At 41.4% G+C, this 23,303-nt stretch overlaps 1 protein-coding gene and 1 pseudogene across 5 annotated transcripts; one reads left to right on the top strand and one right to left on the bottom strand.

The window, feature by feature from the left end:
- Nucleotides 1-7,153: 7,153 nt before the first annotated feature.
- LOC112268953 lies at nt 7,154-10,655 on the bottom strand. Of its 5 annotated transcripts, none has more exons than XR_002960537.1 (3): nt 10,366-10,655; nt 8,743-10,020; nt 7,154-7,427 (listed from the first exon to the last, which is right to left on the bottom strand). XR_002960537.1 is itself a non-coding variant. In XM_024455336.1 (3 exons), the coding sequence occupies exon 3, from the start codon at nt 9,505-9,507 to the stop codon at nt 8,953-8,955; it is 555 nt and encodes a 184-aa protein (XP_024311104.1). In that variant the 5' UTR covers nt 9,508-9,696; nt 9,788-10,020; nt 10,366-10,655; the 3' UTR covers nt 8,500-8,952. The 5 variants fall into 5 exon arrangements, 4 of the variants coding, with proteins under 4 accessions (XP_024311104.1, XP_024311103.1, XP_024311102.1 ...); XM_024455336.1 differs by lacking the exon at nt 7,154-7,427 and having other exon boundaries at nt 8,500-9,696; nt 9,788-10,020; XM_024455335.1 differs by lacking the exon at nt 7,154-7,427 and having other exon boundaries at nt 8,500-9,924; nt 10,366-10,654.
- A 6,644-nt stretch (nt 10,656-17,299) lies between these two features.
- Nucleotides 17,300-23,303, top strand: LOC100846645 (annotated as a pseudogene).

The raw sequence follows: 23,303 nt of genomic DNA on the forward strand, positions 1-23,303 counted from the left end.
GTGATGCGAACAACCCACTTGTGCTTAATTTCTTAACTCTCTGCCCCTGAATGTGCACAAAGGGGTAAAACTCTGCAGCTGGGCCTTATAGCCTATCTTCACGAGAGAGCACTGGTAGCCTCATTTTTTTTCAGAATCCTGCTGACTATGTCTGATCCTCGGACCCTCTTGGTTGCTGATAAAACGAAGGCTACCTTTTAGTTGTAGATTTGTTAAATCAACATTTTGAACATGCTTGCTTCTAGCTCTATTGTGAACAATTAACATAAACATCTCGATTTCTGCTATTTTTTCAGTAAACGGCCCTTAAAGTGGTACATATCATGTGCTGCATGTTGAAGTTGTGATCCAAATTCTCAAGGAGGTGTTTCCCAGGACCGGAACTTCCGGTGTACTTCCGGTTGGGCGGAACTTCCGCCCAACCTCCGCCTCACCTCTGTGACGCTACTGGAACTTCGCGTGAACACTGCGAAGTTTGTCCCGGAACAAGCCCGGAACTTCCGTCTCAAACCCGGAACTTCTGGGGTCCCTGATACGGATCTGTTTTGACCTAATCTTCCTGTTATATATACCCCTTGTGGCCGCCGTTTTGGGGACGAGTTGCATTTGTAGAATCTCCCCGGCGTTGTGTAAACACTCCCCATATAGTGAAGTTTCGCTGGCTAGTGCCCGTGGTTTTTCCCTCTCGTTGTTTGAGAGGGTTTTCCACGTTAAATCCGTGTGTCCTTGTGCTGTGATTTCTTCTTCGTTCTTCATTCTTGCTTGTCGCGTTCATAACAAGTGGTATTAGAGCCCCAGGTTCCGCCTAGGGTTTGCGACATGTCTACCTTGAAGTTCGATCTGTCGCAGTTGGACTACACCACACGATTCTCGTTTTGGCAAGTGAAGATGCGGGCGATTCTCGCCCAAACTTCAGATCTGGATGAAGCGCTTGATTCCTTCGGCAAGAAGGATGAAAAGGAGTGGACTGCCGAAGAGAAACGCAAAGATCGTAAGGCTTTGTCTTTGATTCAACTTTATCTATCCAATAATATTTTGCAGGAAGTGTTGGGGGAGAAATCCGCAGCAGCCCTGTGGTTGAAACTGCAATCGATCTGCATGTCTAAAGATCTAACCAGTAAGATGCATGTAAAGATGAAGTTATTCACCCATAAGCTGCAAGAAGGTGGTTCGATAATATCTCATATAACTGTTTTTCGAGAGATAGTTTCTGACTTGCAAGTTTTGGAGGTTAAGTATGATGATGAGGATTTAGCCATCTTACTCTTATGCTCGTTGCCTAGTTCCTATACAAATTTCCGCGATTCAATTCTTTATAGCCATGACTCTCTAACCCTTAATGAGGTTTTGGAAGCACTTAGACATAAAGAAAAGATGAAGCCTATGGTGCAGACCGATGGGTCGTCGTCAAAGGCAGAAGCTCTGCAGGTTCGTGGCAGGACCGAGCAGAGGAATAACAACTATGGCAACCGAGATAAGAGCTAGGACAGAAAAGCTCGTTCAAAGTCTCGAGGAAAAGATAAGTTCTGCAGGTATTGTAAGAAAAATAATCATGTCATTGAAGATTGTTATAAACTGCAGAACAAGGAGAAAAGGAACAGTACCTACAAACCGAAAGATAAGTCCAACAGTACTGGTAAGGCCGCTGTCGTTTCCACCGACAGCTCTGAGGGTGAATGGCTCGCTGTTCTTGCTGCTTGTATTTCCCGTGATGATGAATGGATTCTTGATACAACATGTTCCTTTCATATTTGTTGTAATAAGGATTGGTTCAGTTCTTATGAGTCTGTGCAGACTGGAGATTTTGAGCATGTGGGCAATCACAATCCTTGTCATATTGTTGGCGTTGGGTCCGTTCAGATCAAGACCCATGATGGCATGACACGCACGTTGAAAGAGGTGAAGCACATACCAAGCATGGCAAGAAATTTGATCTCACTTAGTACCATGGATTGTGACGGGTATAAGTACGCCGGTGGGCGTAGACTCTTGAAGGTATCTAGAGGTTTTATCATTCACATGATAGGTGATATGAATTCTGCTAAATTATATGTTCTTAGAGGTAGCACTTTGCCTGGTCTTGCTGCTGCCGTTACACCTAATGATTCTAATGATTGTGCAAAAACGAATTTGTGGCATATGCGTCTTGGGCATATGAGTGAACATGGGATGGCAGAGTTGGTCAAGAGAGAGCTCATCGATGGCTGCAACTTGAGTAAGCTTGAGTTTTGTGAGCACTCCGTTTACGGTAAGCACAAAAGGGTTAAATTCGTTTCTTCCGTTCATACCACCAAAGGCATATTAGATTATGTGCATGCTGATGTTTGGGGACCCTCCCGTAAGACTTCTATTGGTGGTGCTAATTACATGCTTACCATTATTGATGATTACTTCAGAAAAGTTTGGCCTTATTTTCTGAAACACAAGTCTGATGTTTTTGGTGCTTTTAAGATGTGGAAAGCTATGGTAGAAAAGCAAACTAAAAGGAAAGTAAAAAAATTGCGTACTGATAATGGTGGTGAATTTATTTCTGATGAGTTTGAGGAGTTTTGCAGCAACGATGGTGTTGTTAGGCACTACACGGTTGCTCGTACTCCACAGCAAAATGGCGTGGCTGAACGCATGAATAGAACCATCATATCAAGGGCCCATTGCATGCTGTCCAATGCAGGTTTGGGCAGGCGTTTTTGGGCTGAGGCAGCTTCCACCGCATGCTACCTCATAAACAGGTCACCTTCTATTCCACTTGACAAGAAAACTCCCATTGAGGTATGGTCTGATAAACCTGCTGATTATTCACAGTTGAGAGTTTTTGGTTGCACCGCTTATGCTCACGTTGATAATGGAAATCTATAGCCTAGAGCTGCTAAGTGCATTTTTCTTGGCTATGGTTCTGGAGTTAAAGCTTTCAGGTTGTGGAATCCTAAAGCTAAAAAGATTTTGCTGAGCAGGAATTTTGTCTTTAATGAAAAACTTATGTGTCATGATACTTTGTCCACTGATGCCTCTCGCATTGAAGAGGAGAGACTTAGAGTGCAGGTGGAGCACGTTGATGAAATTGTTGACAACGATGCTCAGGTTGATCATGGTAATGATGATATTGTTTCACCCTCACCACCTGTTTTGCAGCAACCCACACGGTCTATTTTAGCTGACCGTCCAAAGAGAAATAAAGGTCCACGCCCACGTTTAATTGAAGAGTGTGATCTTGTTTATTATGCTTTGAGTTGTGCAGAACAGGTGGAGCATGAAAGTGAACCGGCCACATATAATGCAGCTGTTGTTTCCGGCGACCGTGTGAAGTGGTTGTCTGCCATGCAAGAGGATATGCAATCTCTTGAGAAAAATGGCACATGTGATGTTGTGCCCTTGCCTAAACAAAAGAAGGCCGTTCGCTGCAAATGGATTTTCAAGAGAAAGGAGGGTTTGTCTCCTAATGAGCCTATAAGGTTTAAGGCAAGGTTAGTGGCAAAAGGTTTCAGTCAAATACCAGGTATTGATTACAATGATGCGTTCTCTCCAGTGGTAAAGCATAGTTCCATCCGTATTTTCTTTGGTATTATTGCTATGCATGATTTTGAGCTTGAGCAGTTAGATGTGAAGACTGCATTTTTGCATGGAGAGCTTGAGGAGGAAATATACATGGACCAGCCTGAAGGATTCATAGTTCCTGGTAAAGAGGTTTGTTTGCAAGTTGAAAAAGTCCCTTCATGGTTTGAAGAAATCTACTAGACAGTGGTATAATGGGTTTGATTCATTTATGATCTCACGTGGCTTTAGTAGATCTCAGTATGACAGTTGTGTCTACATTAAATTTGTTGATGGATCACCTGTATACTTGCTGTTATATGTTGATGATATGTTAATTGCTGCCAAGAGCATGAAAGTAATCACTACTTTGAAGGCACAACTAAGTAGTGAATTTGAGATGAAGTATCTTGGTGCTGCTAAGAAAATCCTAGGTATGGAAATTAAAAGGGACAGAAAATCTAGGTTGCTATTTCTTAGTCAGCAAAGTTACATTGAGAAAGTACTTCACCGTTTTAATATGCATAATGCAAAGTGTGTTAGTACTCCTATTGCTTCTCATTTCAAGTTGTCAGCGTTGCAATGTCCTACTTCTGATGAAGATATTGAGTATATGTCACGAGTTCCCTATTCTAGTGCTGTCGGTTCTTTGATGTATGCCATGGTTTGTTCACGTCCTGATTTATCATATGCTATGAGTTTGTCCGGTCGTTACATGGCTAATCCCGGTAAAGAACATTGGAAAGCTGTTTGGTGGATTTTCAGGTACCTCCGTGACACATCCAATACTTGCTTGAAGTTTGGCAAGACTGATGAGGGACTCGCTGGCTATGTGGATTCAGATTTTGTTACCGACTTGGATAAGAGGAGATCCCTCACAGGTTATGTGTTTACGGTAGGTGGATGTGCTGTGAGTTGGAAGGCAACACTGCAACCAGTTGTTGCTAAATCTACAACCGAAGCAGAATATATGGCTATTGCTGAAGCTCGCAAAGAATCTGTTTGGTTGAAGGATTTATATGCTGAGCTTTGTCACAATGTTTGTTGCATTAACCTGTTTTGTGATAGTCAAAGTGCCATTTACCTTACCAAGGATCAGATGCTCCATGAGAGAACCAAGCACATTGATGTCAAGTACCATTTTGTTCGTGACATTGTTGCGCAAGATAAATTGAAGGTATGCAAGATCAGCACTCATGATAATCTTGCTGATATGATGGCAAAGCCTGTTCCTATTGCTAAGTTTGAGCTATGCTCAAGCTTAGTTGGTATAACTGTTTAGCCCCTAGTAGCTGTTGGCGCCGAAAGTGTTTTCTTTGTTGTTTTAGGAGTTGTTGCTGTTTATGCTACAAGGAGGAATTTGCTATAAGAAGGAATTTGTCTCAAGGTGGAGTTTGTTGAAGTTGTGATCCAAATTCTCAAGGAGGTGTTTCCCAGGACCGGAACTTCCGGTTGGACGGAACTTCCGCCCAACCTCCGCCTCACCTCCGTGACGCTACTGGAACTTCGCATGAAGACTGCGGAATTTGTCCCGGAACAAGCCTGGAACTTCGGTCTCAAACCCGGAACTTCCGGGGTCCCCGATACGGATCTGTTTTGACCTAATCTTCCTGTTATATATACCCCTTGTGGCCGCCGTTTTGGGGACGAGTTGCATTTGTAGAATCTCCCCGGCGTTGTGTAAACACTCCCCATATAGTGAAGTTTCGCTGGCTGGCGCCCGTGGTTTTTCCCTCTCGTTGTTTGAGAGGGTTTTCCACGTTAAATCCGTGTGTCCTTGTGCTGTGATTTCTTCTTCGTTCTTCGTTTTTGCTTGCGCGTTCATAACACTGGATGCCTGCATTAATATTATTTCTCTTTCTCAATAAATTATATACTGCATATCAACCGCTGATTTTTCTCTTCCACAGAGTAACTACAGACTTAACGGTTGTCTCATTGCAGTCTATTCCTCCTAAGGTACAAACATTTGCATGGAGGCTTATTCTTCGTGCTCTTGATGCAGGGATGCGAGCAGGTAGAGTTTCAACTCATATCAATAAGACTAGTACCATATTTGCAGTTCAGGGAGATGATATGCTTCTGTTTTTCTTATGCCCCTTCTCTAGAGCTGCTGGGTATGCTACGTGTGGACTGTGGACCGTTACACAAGCAATGTTACTGCGTTACTGCTTCTATTGTTTCCATTTCTTACCCTTTTTTATGGTGTCTAGAGATGACAAGTTGTTCAATACAAAAGATTATTCTCCTATGCAGATTCACCATTCCGTAAATTGGAACTTCAGACTGGAGCTATCATCCAACTTATGCCTCAACCAGTGCATCAACCTGAAAGAATAAATTTCGTGCCGATTTTTTTTTCTCCTGAATACTTGACTATTCAGATTCCTCAGGGCATTAGCTGGTCTTGGAGTCTTTATTGAACATTATCCCCTTCCAGCAGGTTGAAGATTCAGATTCAAGAAATTACTCCCAACTGTGCTTCGGCACTTGTTCTAGCTGGAAAATCTTCTCCATGTCTCAATCTAATTTCCTCATTGATAGGTTAAGCTTGCCGACGCTGCCAACAGAAGCTTGATGTCAACGGATACAAAATGTGACAGCAACTAGACACCAGTTGAATCAATACCGTCAAATCACTGATGCAAACTCAAAGGTGCATCACATTTGTAGGGACTGTAACTCTATAGCACACTATCTTGCTCAGAGAGCTAAGAAATATCATCAGCATAGGCAACCTCTTTTTACGTGTGTAAACAATGCTTGACTTAGGATGCCCTGTACTTGCTGTTGTAGACACTTTAAAAGTGAACTATTTCACTCCGATCTCTGTACACTGATTTGGTTGTTGTCGGGTACAACAAATTAGTGCTAGACTCTGTTCATATTATAGTTTTTTGACTGCTGCCTGAGCTCATCTGGTTGTTGTCTGATACAACAAATCCAATTAACATGTACATGACCATACTCCTCAGCTCGTACACTGATGCAAGCAACTTCTCATTTCCCTTGATTCAAATATCTGTGTAAACCTGACAACTATGAACTCACACATTCATCAAACAGATGACGGTCGAGCATTACTTGACCAGGAATATTGCTTCTCTCTTAGCTTCAGACTAAGACCAAATCTGCCTCACCATGCCCAAGGTGTAACCAATAAACAGTACCTGACCCAATATCGATGACCATTGAAGCGTAGCGAAGATGGGAGCAGAATCAAGTCCCACCGGGCGTGCCATTTGTTTTTGCAAGATAAATATTTAAATTTATCCGCTATGGTGTTTTAAGTGCGGGAGTATACCATTGTATACAATTAAACTGATATCAACACATGAAAATAGGAAAACTTGTATTTTATCGATTCTTGACAATTTACAAATTCCCTTTTCACATGTATTTTCTAAAGTGCGCCTAGATAATTATCTGAATTTGACGATTGAGGATTCTTGATTTCTGAAATCTCAAAAGAATTTCAGTTAATTACATCTGCGGTACATATACTCGCAGAACACTTCCGATTAAGCTACACCAAAGTGTCAATGGTCATCTTTAGAAAATCTTGGGCTCAGATCATCGCAAGGTTATGCAGCCAAACAAAGAACACAAACACAAGGGACACATGTTTTAACGTGGAAACCCTAAATCGGGAAAAAACCACGATGGCCCGGAGGCCAAATCCACTATATGATTGTTTACATACAAACATGTGTTACAATGATTTTGTCTCATGTATAGCCGTATGAGAATTGATATCAGATGACATTTAAATCATGAAGCCCAGCCTCGTCGGTCAGATATGAGAGTCTGAACCTCTGGCCTCATCTGCGCTCTTAGCCACTAGCGTGACCATCAGGATATCAATGAAGATATTCGGTTGTACCAGACTAGCAACATATCTGAGGTGACATTGGAAATAATGGTTAGTAGTAGTATATACAAGGTTGAAGTTCCATCAGATGTTGTTCATTTGCGGCGGCTGTTGCACTTGATGCTTCCCAGGGGGACAACTTTGCCTAGCGAGCATGAAATCCCTGCGTACACTGCATGACTGGCGGATACTACTAACCTTGTATATACTACTACTACTACCAACCATTATTTCAAGCTTCTGCGAGTTTTAACTCTTGAATTTCCAAGTGGAAACCATGAGCAGGTGAAATTGGACCTCACTGAAATTTGTCATTTGTTCCAACTGAGGTATTTAAAAATTGATGCTCATCGTGAAATATTTCATACGAAGTATAATAAGCATCTTTCTGAAAGTACAAGATGCAAAATGCAGAAAAAAGAGAAACATATCAATAAAACTTTAAAAGTGCACGTCTTTGGGCTAAATCCACATATATAAGACTATGCATGATAGTTGACACTGGAAGATCCCGTGTGGTGCTAAATTTAAGTCCATGTTAATTGTAAATACTGAATTTTATGTCGGCAATTGTGAGAAATGAGGCATTGATTTGAGGAACTTTACTTCAAGAATACGCGAAAAATGATTATCAGATATCTGAATTTCCTAACTGTTGCTTATCTAGTTCCTCGGTTTTCTAGTGACAGCAAAGTTTCCAAGGATTACTATAAAAGCTCCCTGTTTGGTTGGCTTATTTGAAATAATCAAAACAAGTATTAGGACGGATCGAGTTCTGGTTAAATAACACTCATCTATCGCATCCATCAGGTGTAAACAAATATCACAAGCCAACTCTGACGTTGTCATACAAATGGCGTAAGCTGAATTGACCTGAGTTTGTCATACTCTTCTAACAGACCTCTCTTAAATAGAGGCACCACCGTATAACCAAGGAGTTGCCAAAGAAGGCGCAAGGAGAGGCCGAGAGGTCAGATCGCCAGATCGGTATTGGTGTGGCGGTGAGACCAACCAATCCAAAGGTCAATGGTGTTATCTTAGTGCGGGGTGCCCATAGACCATAGTCAGGCTCCCATGAATGTAGGCTTGTCCGCCAAACATCGATAATAAATTTATCAGCATTAATAAAAAGACCATTCCATATGATCTAAAGCATTACTATATAGATGGATGATGTAAGCCTGTTAACCACAAGCATATAAGCTCGAGAGAAGAGGCAAGAACCTAAAGGAATTTTGCAAACAGAATACTAGCCAGCTAAAAGCCTAAAATACTCAATAAAAACAGAGTTCAATAGAAAATAAACCAGGCATTGGAGTGAAGTCGTTTCCAAACCGGTGTACCTCTTGTTCTTGAGGAACTCTTGGAGCTTCCTGATCAATTCCTCCTCATCCCATATTTCCATGTTGGTTTCCTTCTGGGCTGAATAGCCAAGTTGAGAGAGTATATTTCTCAAAATCTTCCTTATGTTTGGTTTCTGAGACACGGAGACAAAAGCTCGATGCTCGAACTGCACCTCTAGCTGGCGATAAATCTGATTTGCAAGTCTAGTCTTACCCAGGCCTCCAAATCCCACAATTCAGTTGCTGTGCAGAAACATCTTTTTCATCCATCATCACCTGAATTATCTCCTCCTTCGGCCCGGCGATACCAACAAGGCCCGCTGCCTCCGCATAGAGAGCCTGCAGGTGAAGATCACTTCCCACAAGACGTCTCTTGAGCCCTTGAAATTCCTTTATGGTCTCCTTGTGATTATACATTTTCTTTGAACTAAAGCGACTCAGCAAATTCAGGCACCTATCAATGAATCCCCTAAATCCATGTTGAGGATTGTCGTTGGACTTATGTTCAAAATGAAGCACAAAATCATCAACCTTGTCCTCAATGTCATAGGACAGCTCACGCACCTTATCCACCCAGCATTTGGTTTGTTCATCGGGCTCCTCCGCATCTGCCATCTTCTTCAGGAGCACGTGTATGCTGTCAAGCTCAGCTTTGAGGAACTTGATATCATCCTTCTCTTCTTTGAGTAGCTTATACTCGCCAGTCAGCAAATCACCAAGCTTCCCAATTAGGAAGCCCATGGCGCCTTCCACCACCGCATCCATGGCCTTCCCTTCTGTGTGCTAGCTGTCACGTATCAGCTCAAGATATTGGGGTCAAGGAGGCCTTCTGGACAGGGTGTAGTGTGGTCTGTGGTGGATGACTTGGAGGCAACATGAATACATGATACAGAACAAAAGTAAGGGATACTCATAAACTTACAACAGGGGACAGCAAGTTGTGACCACCTACATCTGCAAACTGACAACTATAAGCTGCAAACTATGATATTTTCTGATAAGACCAAGGAAACAACATCAGTTTAAACGAAAGACCAGCCCCCACCAAGATATTCGAAAACCGTTGATCTCCAGAAATTCTGTCTTGACACCGTAACATGCAAGATGCAACAAGAGAAGATTCTGTCTCCATGCTATTGTGTTTATTCGTGATCCCAAAATACTGTCAAGGCTGGTGATCCGCTGCCCAAAATAGAACTGTCAGCTAACAGCAGCTGACAGGCGCAAAAGGCCCAATTGTGAATTGTCCTTGACTGTTCACGCTAATAGCACGAACTGCTACACCACAAAAAAAGGTTCGAATTATTGTGCATGTTCACAAGGTAACCGACGGTTGTGTTAGAAGATTGGGCACGTCTGATCTGAGTTCTGACCAAGGAAGAGAAATGAGATTTCAAAACAGAAAATTTGTTCTGAGCTACTCTCCTAAAGTTTTCAGTCAAAAAAAATTGTTCTGAGCTTCTGAAGCTGTACGCTGTAACTCTGTAAATTACAGTGAGAAATTCTGACCAGCAAAAAGGAACATGTTTCAGAACAAGTGAGAATTTCTTTTAGTGCAACTATCACTAGTAATTCTCGAAACAATAGTACAGCCAATACTCTACTAGCAGTCTGCAAATTTACCATGGACTAGTACTCAGAGCTCCAGGCAGGGCTCATCGACCACGAGGACAGCATCAAGCCGCCGCTCCACCCGTCCGGCGGTGGCAGAGAGTGCCGTTCGAGCGACCGCTTCTTCTTGCCTCCCTCCACCGCGTAGGGCCGCCCCACCTTTCTTGGTTTCTCCTCGGCTGGCCACCGCCGGCGGCGGCCATGAAAGGCTTGGCTTTTTTTTTTTTGAGGGGAGAAAGGTTTGGCTTTTGTGCAGCCGGAGATTGGCCGAGGGCAAATTTGGGGACGAAAGGATAATTTCCTTGGGGAAATGGGGAAAATACGGGAAGCCACGCATACTCACGGCAATCGGGCCGGTCCGGACCGGGCACGAAAACTGGCAGGCACGGCCCGAAACCATTTTGTGAGGGTGATGCCCAGGTTTTGGCCCACTGCTTCTTTTTCATTAAAAAAAGAAAGAAGTCCATATTTCACTCTCAAATGTGACGCTGAAGCGATCCTTCCTTAAAAGGGTTCGATCTCTGTGCTTACAGTGCTAGTTCCTGGATCGACTTGTTAGCACACACAATTTCAAGATGTAATATCAAGATACAAAGGTCAAAAATATATTACATCGCATTGATCCAGAATTTAGTAGTAACCTACATATTGCATAACCTCATGGGTTATCTTAAAAGAAAATAAAATCTTACAGCGGAAGGCAGAAGATACAGGAGTCCCATAACAACTCCACAGTCGAAACATGTTGGAATGTAAGCTCGCAACCCTAACAATTCGTACCTCACTCTTCACCTGGTTCACCTGCAACATTTAAAGGTTGCAGCCACTAGGGGGTCAATACATTGAATGTATTGGCAAGTTTACTAAAGGGTTATAACAGATCCTATCAACTACATGCAGTATTTGGCTCGGTGGGGTTTGGCTATTTGCATAAAAGTATCACTGTTTCATCCTATCAATTTTAAACAAATAGTTTTGATTCTATTGGACACGGGGTAGAAACACCCATGCTCCTATTAACCTAGGCACATTAAGTAGAAACATCAATGCTCCTACCCAGTTCAATCCATTCGTTTTATTATGAAATTGGAATGAGTGAGACCTTCCTTATGGCCCCAATATCTAGTTGCTCATAATTGTCCGTAACCGGGGACACGGCTAAGTACTTAGTTTGACACTCTCGAGAGGTTGTACACATTCCCCACTAGAAATCGACGTGTTAATCCTTTGCTGTCCTCAGAGTAGAGTAGCAACGGCATCGATTACAGGAATTTTCAGAACATATTGCCCCAAACCACCTGAGGGACGCGTTCCAACCTACACTGCTACATACCGATGTCACCTCGAATTCAGGTTCATATTTCTTACATCCATCTTGGCAGAGCCCATAATACCATGTGGTTGTACTGGAAACTACTAAACAGGAAACTAGTCCAGTCTCTGGTTACCCCGGGTGACATTCCTCGGTTGCAACGCAGGCGCTCCCATAGAAATGGCAAGACGACTCATAGAAATGGACCTGACGTCACATACATCTCCAATTCCTCAAAGCAGCCCACCCAGGACGGTTCATTGAATTACTTGTTTTGCCATACACTAGGAAAACTATATTGTAATTCAATAGTATCACATTGTGAAAATACCACCCTCGTATATTATCATAGCATAGCATTTTACTACTACGATGGCAATTGGTGGTAAATACATGACAAGGGTATCCTATACTACTAGGATGGATCATAACTAGCATAGATACAATAATAATCCTAACAATGCAACTAATAAATTCTAGTGCATAATAAAATAATAGGATGATGGTCAAAGTGAACTTGCCTGATTAATGTCTTTGTATTCTTCTTCTTTTCGATACTCACAGTTACCGCACTCCGTATAATCTATCGCGAAGACCGAAAAGCAATAATAAATGACTATTCGAGAACTCCAAATCATAACTCCAATTAAAGAGCCAAAAGCAAATACAAAGTTTAAATTAAATAGTACCTAAGTACTGTTAGGCTATCCTAGGCATAGATCTAAGAGATAGGAACAAGGTTGGGACAAAAGCGGAGTGGAACGGAATTGATTTGGTAACCTACGGGCTGTTAACAGATACAATTTTCTAGGGGTCATAAGCTACTGTAGATTAACTTTGGAAGGTGTACAAAGTGGTCCAGAAATTAGAGTTTGGTGTACTCTTGACACAACAGAAAGAATGAACTGGTTTTCCACTACGGATCAACATGTATGGGCTATGGAACATTGCTAATCAATAAGGCAGTGCTAAAAGATACAAAGTTTGGTTGAAAATTGACTAGTGTTTCTGTGTGGGAAAATGTGCACCAAGTGGTCTAAACTGTATATCAGGGTGTGCTCTACACAACACAGAAAGAATTGGCCGAAAAGGTTCTATGGTTCGCAAGTTACCAGGCCTGGAATGTGCCTACCCAAAACAGTACTGTTTCTGTCGCGACAGAAAAACGGCCAAGGATGGGGAGGCTGTTAAGGATACAGTTTTGCAACAACGATGCACAATTGTGGATGAACTCGGAAAGGTGTTTAAAGAGGTCTAGGATGTAGATTTGGATTTGATCTTGACATGACAGAAAGAATCATCTAATTTTAAGTAATGGCTCAAAAGATATAGGCTCCGGAAGACAGCTAACTGATGTGACAGTGTTAACAGATACGACATTTGATTGAAGATGCACTTAAGTAGATGAATCCTAACTTGTGCAAAAAGTACACTAATGTATAGAACATGATCTAATTGATGATCTACAGAAGGTTTGGAACCAAACGGATCAATGGAACAACCTACATGAATTTCGAAAGGTGGCTAATCCAGAAGTAGCATACTGTGAATAGCAATTTCCAACGAAGATGCCGTACTGAATATGATGGATACAGGGTATAAAAAATGATATGATCTATAGTGGAGGACGTGATCTAACTACAACAGAAAGATTCGGCCGAAAATGATACACAGATGAAAAGATATGGGCTTCTAAACATGGCTAATCAAAACAGATCATGCTGAAAGTTTTCTCACCGAAACAGAGTTCGGAAAATGACAAAGGAGTCGTCCGCAGGGTCGATGTGGTCGTGGTAGAGGCTGGGGACGTGTGCGACATCGAGGCGGACATCGTGATGTGGTCGATGCGGTCGGAGACGCATCCGGGCGACGACGGGCGGAGCTCCTGGCACGGCGTCGGCAAGGGGTTGGGGACGGCGCGGCCAACGATGGAGATGGATCGCATAACCTTTTCACGGAGGTAGGAGATGGTCACGTGAGTGCACCGGTGAAAGGAATTTAAAAACGGACCTTCGGAGAGAGCTCACCGGCAACAATTGCGGAGGCAACGGGCGGAGAAAGACGTCAACGTAGCCGGCTGTACAGAGATTTTGAGGCCAAACTTTCTACATGGGAATGGGAGAGGAGAGGCAAAGACTCAAAGTGACGTGCATGGAATCTTTTTATATTGGCGAGGAGGGAGATCGGGCGTGGATATCGACGCGCGGCATTCGGGGCGCCTATTTTGGAAACTGCGATTACGAGAGGAAACTTCAAATTGATTGCCTGAATCGGTATCCGGGATGGTGAGAATTGATGGGGTGGTTTCCTTTCGAAGAAAGATGTGCAGGAAGGAAAGAAATCGAAGGAAGAAAATATGAAAGGAGAAATTTCCTCACCTGCAGAGGAGGAAGAAGAGCACAGCTCGTGCTCGCTGGCTGGGGTGCTCGGTGGAGATGGGCCGGCCCAGTTTGGGTCGGTCCATTCTCTTTTTTCTTTTTTTTCCATTTCTGTTTTTATTAATAACTTTTGATTCCTAACTCCAAATAAGTCCAAATAAACTCCAGTAAATTTGTAAATTCAAATCCTCCAAAGTGTGAACTTTTGGGACTTGAATTCTTTCAAAATAAAAATAAGTAAAAATATTTTTGCTTATATAAATGTCATTAGGGCTTTATAAGTAATGGGTTTTGAAATCTATTATGAAACCTTTGTTTCATGAATTAGTTTAAACTCCAACAAAATATTGGGTTGGCATACTTTGCACTAAAACCCTTTCTTAGATAAATACCCCATTGGGTTGAATTCCAAATAAAATCTCATATTAATTAAATCGTTCACTAAATTCCCAAATAGCTTTATAACACCAAATCACAAACCATGTAAACGTTGCAGATGATTCCAACTATAAATATATATATAAATATATATATATATATATATATATATATATATTTGGGAAGTCACGTTATCCTACTCTCAACGACGGAATAAATGTTGGAATAACATTTGCACATGAGGATGTCACGCTGTCCTCTTCTCGAATATTTGATAACTTCTTCTCGAAAACAAAATTAACATGTCAAAATAAAAATCGAGAAAACATAGGTGCATCATTAAATATGTTTCCAACCTTATAACTAAGAAAGTCATATTATTCTCTCTCTTTATCATTTAGATAAATGTTGGAGGACATTTCTAATCGATTTAAATATTCCAACGATGCTCTCAAATGGTCATGGCATCCAAATTGGAATGTTAGTGTGTTAATAAATTCTTCAGAAAGAAAATAAGATTTATTAAGATGCGAATAATAGTCCGAATAAAATCATAATATGCAAATGGTTCCAAATAAAATACTTTGAACTTATATAAATGTCCCAACCATGTTGTATAATTTGGATAGTCATATTAATCCACTCTTTTGTTGAATATTCAAACATGGTGTGGAAAAATTTAAATAAGTCCTAAAAATTTCAAATCCTTCGGAAATTCACAACCAAAATATTTCCAAAGCCATTATTTTATTTAACATTCCAAAATGGGAAAATTCTGGGATGTTACAGACGCTCCGACCGCGTAACCCCTTGAAGTCCAAAACCGGTTATTTAGACTCTTGAATTTCGTAATACCATCTAAATCATGCCCCTAAGCGGTTTTAGAGCCTACGTGGCACATTTAGGGCGGTTTAGGGGCTGATTAGGCTATTTCGACTCGTTGACGTGGCCGAAGCAATTAAATCCGCCTGTCTTCTTCCGCCCTCGTGCTAACCCTAGAAATCGAGAAGCCCCAATCCTCAGCCGCGGCAATCCCATCGCGATGGATCGCAGTTCCGGCTCATCGATAAGGTGGTATGGTGCTTCGCGAGGCAGTTCCAGTGGTTCGAGCTCATCGTTTCCCCTGTTGTCGTCGCCCATCCCGTACCGCGAGAAGCCAATGGAATACTTGCCGGCGGTGCTCTGCGACTGTGGGATGAAATCGCCACGTTGGATTTCGTGGAACCTGAAGAACCCAAGGATGAGGTACCACACATGCCCCTTACGCCGGGTAAGTTTTGCAGTGGTCGCGCTCTCCGTCTCTGAAAATTTCCAGTTTTCGTCATTTGAAAATTTCCTTTGTGGGTGTTTTAGGTTTCTGGCGGATGCAGCTTCTTTCTATGGCTTGACTCAGCAGCTCCATCGTTCTTGAGAGATTTAATTGGAGATCTTCGTGACTGCCGTGTCAAATGGAAGAAGGAAAAGGAAATGCTGAAGTCTGAACTTGAAGATGTTGAAATGTAGCTTCTTCAGACAAAACAGAAGCTTTCTGTACTTGGACTAGAGGAACTTTACTTCTTTTATGCTTTGAATATGTCTCACCAATTCTTATGTCAACCACACCATCATCTTGCCATCATCTTGCTCCTGCTCCTGTGCCTCATTATCTGCCATAGAGACCACAAATGCGGCATCTGATTGAGATGTAATCGAGCGGGTCGAAATCCTCTGAGCCTAAAAAATTCAAAAACCCTAGGTCAATTTCGAAACAATCTGCACTAACCCTACGAACCGAAGAACCCTAACACTGAGATGAGAGGAAGTGGAAAGATCTGATGGCACCGACCTTTATCCATGGCGAGATTCCGCTAACCGACCCATGCTGCAGAACATTCGCGCGCGCCTTGCTCCGATTCGCTACGCCGGGTGCGTCACCGTTGGGATGGAGATGGTGACGGCTCGACTAGGAAAGGAGAGGAGATGAAACGACTGAAACGAATCGCGCGGCGATTTAGTTCCGGTACCAACTGCTTCGGCCACGTGAGCAAGTCAACAAAATGGTCAAATAGCCTAATCAGTCCCTAAACCGTCCTAAATGTGTCACGTAGAGTCTAAAACCGCTTAGGGGCATGATTTAAATGGTATTACGGAATTCAGGGGTCTAAAAAACCGGTTTTGAACTTCATGGGGTTATGTGGCCGGAGCGTCAAATTTGATGGTGAAATATGGACTTCTTTCTTAGAGAAAAAATTGTTCCAGAAAAAGTGTGCGGCCCATTGTTTTGGCTCGTTCGGGCAGGTTTTCATGCTTAGGCCCGGCCCACGGACCGAGAAATGAAAAAAGCCTGACCGTTGTGCTTCATGCCAGGGCCGGGCCGAAAAATTCATGTCGTGCCGGACTTTTTCCGTGCCCACCATCTTGGTTCTCACTTCACTTCCAATGCCCTCTCAAAAAAAAAAAAACTTCACTTCCCACTGCTACGCTAGGTCGTCGAGCGGATTCCCGATGCCGCGGCGGCGGCGCTCGCCGTAGCCGAGAGCCAAGGACTAGCCAGCGGTCGCCTGGTCCGGCGGCATTCGTCGGCTTCCTCGATTTGATTTAGCACCATGAAGAAGAAGGTGATTACGCCCGAAATCGAATCGAATCAGGGATCCAATTAAATTACTTCCGATTTGCGCCGGCGGCTCACCCAACCAGTTGCTCATCCATCTGGTTTGTGCAGGTTCCGCCGAGGCTGGATCTCGGCGGCGGCAAGGAGGAGGATCTCCACTCAACATGGTTCGGTCTCCGTGGTTCCGGGGGTGCAGGAGACGACGGTCGCTGCCAGCTCCGTCGACGTTCTGACCGACCTGGGCGAGGTCTTCTCCGCCGAGGAGATCGTTTTTCGACATGGTAAGCACGCACGCACTTCTTCTTCTTCTCGCCCCCCGTCGTCTTGTTCCGAATCTGCAGCAATGAACAAAATAGATGCCCCACAATCGTGCGTGTACTAGCTTTGTAGGGTAATCAAAACAAGTTGGCTCTTTGCTCTTGTTGATCTTATCTGTATGGGAGAGGATGACTTCACATGGGAATACAAAGTCTTTCTCCGATGCTTTCCGAGATGTAGTAGTACATACTTATGTGCATACAGACGGCTTTTTGCTAATTACATCCATGTGACAGCAACGGGGCAGAAGAAAATATACAAGCGTGCAAGCTTATTAATTAGCAGCTGGGTTAGGATAAGACTAAATTAAGACACAAAGACTATAGTGCTATTAAACTAGCTGCCTGCCCCGAGGTCTTCCAAATTGCCCATCTAACTTAATTTCGATCAGCGAGGCAATATGTCGGCGTCTTAAGCCAGTGGCTCGCACATGCTTACTCCATTGCTGTCGCAGTATTAATTAAACGGGAAAGATAGCACTAGTGCTAAATATTTATGCATCCAATCACTCTTAACAAACTGCTGGAGCTGGATGGGATCCAGGATTATGATATATAGATCCTCTTTCCTGTCCGTCAACGAACAAGCCGCGTCGCTCACTCTCTGGCCGGATCCTTTCCATACGTGTTCCATCAGCAAATCTTCCATCCATTTCCAGGTTAGCCAAAAATGTATGCAAGCTTCTGATTTTACCTACTAATTAAGCAAGTTTTGATCGATCCCCCCATCTTAATTTTCCGCCTTGATTTATGTCTCCCGGCCCTGCTCCCGTATTCTTGTTACTTGTTGAGATATATGAGATTGAGCTTTTGTGTTAGCTGGTTCGTGTATGAAAACTCAATACTATGATTTTGTCTCGGTAACAAACTGGATTTTTTTACCGATGAGCATGCATGGATCGAGACAGATTTACCTGTCTTCATGCATGCATCTGCTCACTGGTGTTATCAGTCGATGGCTGTTAGGTTTTTCCTTGAACGCACTTAGAATTTGGGGAGGTATATGTTATCTGTCGTCTAATGTGAGAATAATTGCATCCTTTTTTTCGAAAAGGAGGTTGAAACCCCCGACCTCTGCATCAAAACGATGCACACAGACAAAAATAATTGCATCTCTGTTGGAATAAAATTGCACGTATTTCAGTCTAGTTAGGTTTTGTTCCTGAATCCGAATCAGTTTAGCATAGCTATGATAGTTGCTTGTATATATACACGGGTAAGCCTAGCTTGTAAGAAGAAAAAAGATTGCGAGAAGAGAAAAAAAAAAAGAGAAGGCATATGGCCAAATAATTGTTTGATCGTGTGTGTGCATCTTCATGCGATTGATCTTGGGCAAAACCAACAATCTCTCTATGCCACTCCATGTAACTCAATGTGATTTTAGGATCACGTCTTCAATTCAAGTGTTTGAGCTTCAGTTAGCAGTTTTCAATATTCAGTAAAGAGGCCGAAGTGGTATCGGGTGATCTGGATCGTCTATCAGGGATACAACGGTCTGCAAGCAATTACTTTAAGAAGAATCACTGTATAAGTCATTTTTTGTCGTTTTTTACTTTATTGAGTGTGTCCTTTAGCTTCTTTTACTGCTAATTCCAGTCCATATAAAGCCTTGTAAGATCTAGATCGAACAATCTTTGATCCCATATTGTAACCCTAGCCGCCATGACTGCGACCTAAGATATATCCAAAATACCAAAACATTATAAAATCCCCTAAAAACTACAAAAAATAGTCTGTTTTGTGTGTGTTGCTCCTCGAGACCTGACATGCAACTAGACTTGCCATTATTTTTTTGTCTGTGTAGTTTACTTCTGCCACCAAAAGAGCCCCTAGCTAGTTAGGAGTACGAAACAAAGTACATAGCAGATAGCTTAGCATTATCTGCTTTCATAATCAGATGTGATCGTCATTGTTTATTTACTTCCATGAGCTCTTCTCACTCTGAACAATTTTAATTGCCTTATAATTAATACCTCAGATGTTCTGTAATCTCAAGAGACTACGCTGCTATGCACCGTTAATAAAGTTTTCTACAGGTTTGAACATAATAATTGATCGAGAGAATTGGAAAGTAAATGTCACATGGGTAGGGTCTTTCATGTTCAGTGATTTCAGTTTTGATTTTGTTCAAATGACCGAACTGCTCACTTGAAATTGAATGAGATTCAACCAAAGTTTGACATTTTTTTACAAACTTCTGAAATTTATCTGAATTTGTGTTTACTACTAATTAACGAAAATGGTTGAAATATTTTGACCTAAAGAAAGTTATTTCGGCACCCACTGAAACAACCGGAACTCTGAAATTTCATTGAAATTGAGAACCATCAATACGCCTGCAAATTGGTTCCTCAATATAAAAAGTTTAAAACACTCAAATTTGTAAACCGTTATTCGAGTTGGAACATCTTAAAATAGGCTTTTGCTATTTCTATAACTATTTCTAAATCACCAGTAATTAATTACCGTTGAACCAGATCAAGATTGGTACAAGTGCGAAAGCATGAGAATATCTTGATCGGACGGTTGTCACCGTTTATTGGGCAATATGCACTTTAAAAAACTTGGTAAATTTAGCTTTGATCTATAGCAGTATGTCTAATTTTTTTATCACATGCTTTTATCTTATGTGAAATGGTTTGTGTTATTAGATCATCTAGCTAGCATACTCAAGTTTGTCCTACTAAGAGCTACAGAATACGATGGAGAACAAGTTACAGCATACAAGTGCGATTCCAATAGAGTTTACAATGGATTTGTTAGAACACGTTACAGATAACTTTTCTGAGGAGCACAAAATTGGTTCTGGCAGATATGGAGTAGTTTACAAGGTACGCTTTTTATATATAACGTATTTCCTTTTAAAATATTACGTATGGCTAACTATAAGATCATTGCGGTGGCTAACGAGAGATATCTGCTAGCGCTAACTACATTAACCCATGCATTAAAATGTGATTTCTATAACAGGGAATATTAGACAATGGGGAAGAGATAGCTGTCAAGAAGCTTCATCCCATGCCAGGACTTGACGATGAGCAATTCAATAATGAATTAAAGAACCTCGTGAGCGTCCAACATCAGAATATAATAAAGTTAGTTGGCTACTGCTATGAACAGCGATATGTGCATGCTGAGTACAATGGAGAACATGTTTTTGCTAAACTTGTAGAAAGAGCTCTCTGCTATGAATACTTGGAGGGTGGAAGCCTTGACAAGCATATTTCTGGTATATATCATGATGCTCTACATAATTACTGTGTATATTATTTTCCAGATCCATAAATTATGTAGAGTCTACTTTATAGAACCCTAAATTTTTGCCTCCTTAATGTACTAATTTCTGTTTACTTTACTTCCATAGATGAATCATTCGGATTTGATTGGTCCACACGTTACAAAATAATTACAGGACTTTGTGATGGTGTCAACTACCTTCATAATGGATTCGGACATCCTATTTACCATCTGGACTTAAAACCAGAAAATATATTGTTGGACAAGACCATGACACCAAAAATTGCAGATTCTTTTCCATGACTCTTTGGTTCAATGGAAAGCCATATGACAAATCAAATGGCAGGAACGCTGTAAGTTGATTAACTGACACCTCATGAAAAGTATCTGGCCTCCTCTATCATAGTTCTTCTTTTTACAATTAATAATTGTATTTACTATCATGCAGTGGATACATGCCACCAGAATACATCAACCATTGTATGATCTCATCAAAGTTCGACATATTCAGTTTGGGTGTTATAATTATAAAAATAGTGGCAGGCTTGGATGGTTACTGGAAATCTGCAGAGGTGTCGACTTCGGAAGAGTTTATTGAGCTTGTAAGTAAATAATCCTATATCATGAGTATCTAGTAATCTTTTTTCACAAATGGACTTGGAATACTATGTCATGCCTTAATTACCTTGGTACATGCATTAAATCTTTCAACATTTGAAGGTACATGACAACTGGCAAAAAAGGCCGCAGACAACAATGTTTTCCTATAGTACATCACATGAAATTAAAACATGTATAGAAATAGCATTAAGGTGCGTGGAGTCCGATCGACAGAAAAGACCTACGATAAAGGAGATTGTGGATGAACTGAAAAGGCCTATAGGCCAAGTATATACGACAAGGAAGTTTACATTCAAGTTGTTAGACCATATTACAAATCACTTCTCCAGAGATCAAATACTTGGTCGTGGTGGGTTTGGAGTAGTTTACAAGGTATGAACGGTTCACACTTACCTCTGCTCTCCCGCAAATGATACTTTACGGCAACTACAAAAACCTATATTTCATATATTAACAGAAATTTATATCATATCGACTGAAATTTTTAACAGGGAATGCTCGACACTGGCGAAGAGGTTGCTGTGAAGAAACTTTATAACATGCCGTCGCTTGACGACCATCTATTCGATAACGAATTAAATAATCTTATGAGAGTAAAACATCAAAATATTGTACGGTTAGTTGGTTACTGCCATCATACAACACAAGTAGTTGCCGAGTACAAAGGGAAACATGTATCTGCCAGTGTAATTGAAAGGGCTCTCTGCTTCGAATACTTGGAGGGCGGAAGCCTTGACAATCATATTTCTGGTTTGATTGTGCTATACTTTGACTACATTATTTTTCATGTAAATAAAATTATCCGTAAATTCAATGTCTCTATTAATATACTTTTTCTGTGTACACTTTTGCAGATGAATCATGTGGATTTGAATGGCACACGCGTTACAAAATAATTAGGGGGATATGCGATGGTTTAAATTACCTTCATACTGGATCCCAACATCCCATTTACCATCTAGACTTGAAACCAGCAAATATATTACTTGATAAGAACATGACGCCCAAGATTGGAGACTTTGGTTTGTCAAGACTCTTTGATTCGATGCAAACCTATATCACACAGGCCCAAAGCGCTATGGGAACACTGTAGGTTGATATCATAGTAGTGATCGATTTATTTTATCAACATTTCTAAAGTAAATGTATTTGATATGATGCAGTGGGTATATGCCACCAGAGTACATCGACGAACACCAAATCTCACCGAAATTTGACATATTCAGTTTGGGTGCTATAATCATACGAATAATGGCAGGGAATGTGGGCTACTCCAACTATATAACAATGCCTTCCAGACAATTTGTTGAGATTGTAAGAAAAACTATTCTATGACGGAAGACAGCCATGTATTGATATTATAAATATTATGATGTGTCTTAACTCTGCGCATGCATGCCACTTCTTAACGTTATTCTTTTTCAATTTTGCAGGTACAGGAAAACTGGAAAAAAAGGTGGACAGAAGCATTGTCACCAAATGCGTCAGAGGAAGTGAAGACGTGTATCAAAATAGCATTAAGATGCGTGGAGACGAACCGCACGAAAAGGCCTAATATAACTGAGATTGTAGATGAACTGAGTAAGATCGGTACTCCCAGAAGTTCACCAATTGCCCAGGTATGTCATAGTGCTCATAATAACTCACCTTTCATGACTTCCTCATCCCATATTTTACAGACTTATATGAAATGCTTAAACTTGTATTGCTTGATATGCCAATAAGATCTATAAAGCTTCCGTTTAAAAAATAAACAGTAATATCCCACTCATACAGCCCCATCAAATCGTAGATATTAACTTTCGATCAACTATATATCTAAATGTAGGCCTTGGAATGTTGCGGGCTCAACTGGATTTTCGGGTGCGAGAGATGACAGCAGGTTTGAATATTGGATTGGGTTCAAACCGGTGGAGGAAAAAAAAAGGAGTCGGATTGGTGGGGCTTTAGTAGAAACTGTCATACTGTGCAGGCAGATGCGACAAAAGCATGTGTAATAACTTCAATGTTTTGTTTGCAAATTTATGATATGGTTGCAAGAACACCATATCAACTGAGATTGTTGCAAGTTGATAGGTTGTATGCACGTTACATTTATATATCAACACACGAAATTA

Source organism: Brachypodium distachyon, chromosome 4 (assembly GCF_000005505.3).
Source record: "Brachypodium distachyon strain Bd21 chromosome 4, Brachypodium_distachyon_v3.0, whole genome shotgun sequence".
NCBI classification, from domain to species: Eukaryota; Viridiplantae; Streptophyta; class Magnoliopsida; order Poales; family Poaceae; genus Brachypodium; species Brachypodium distachyon.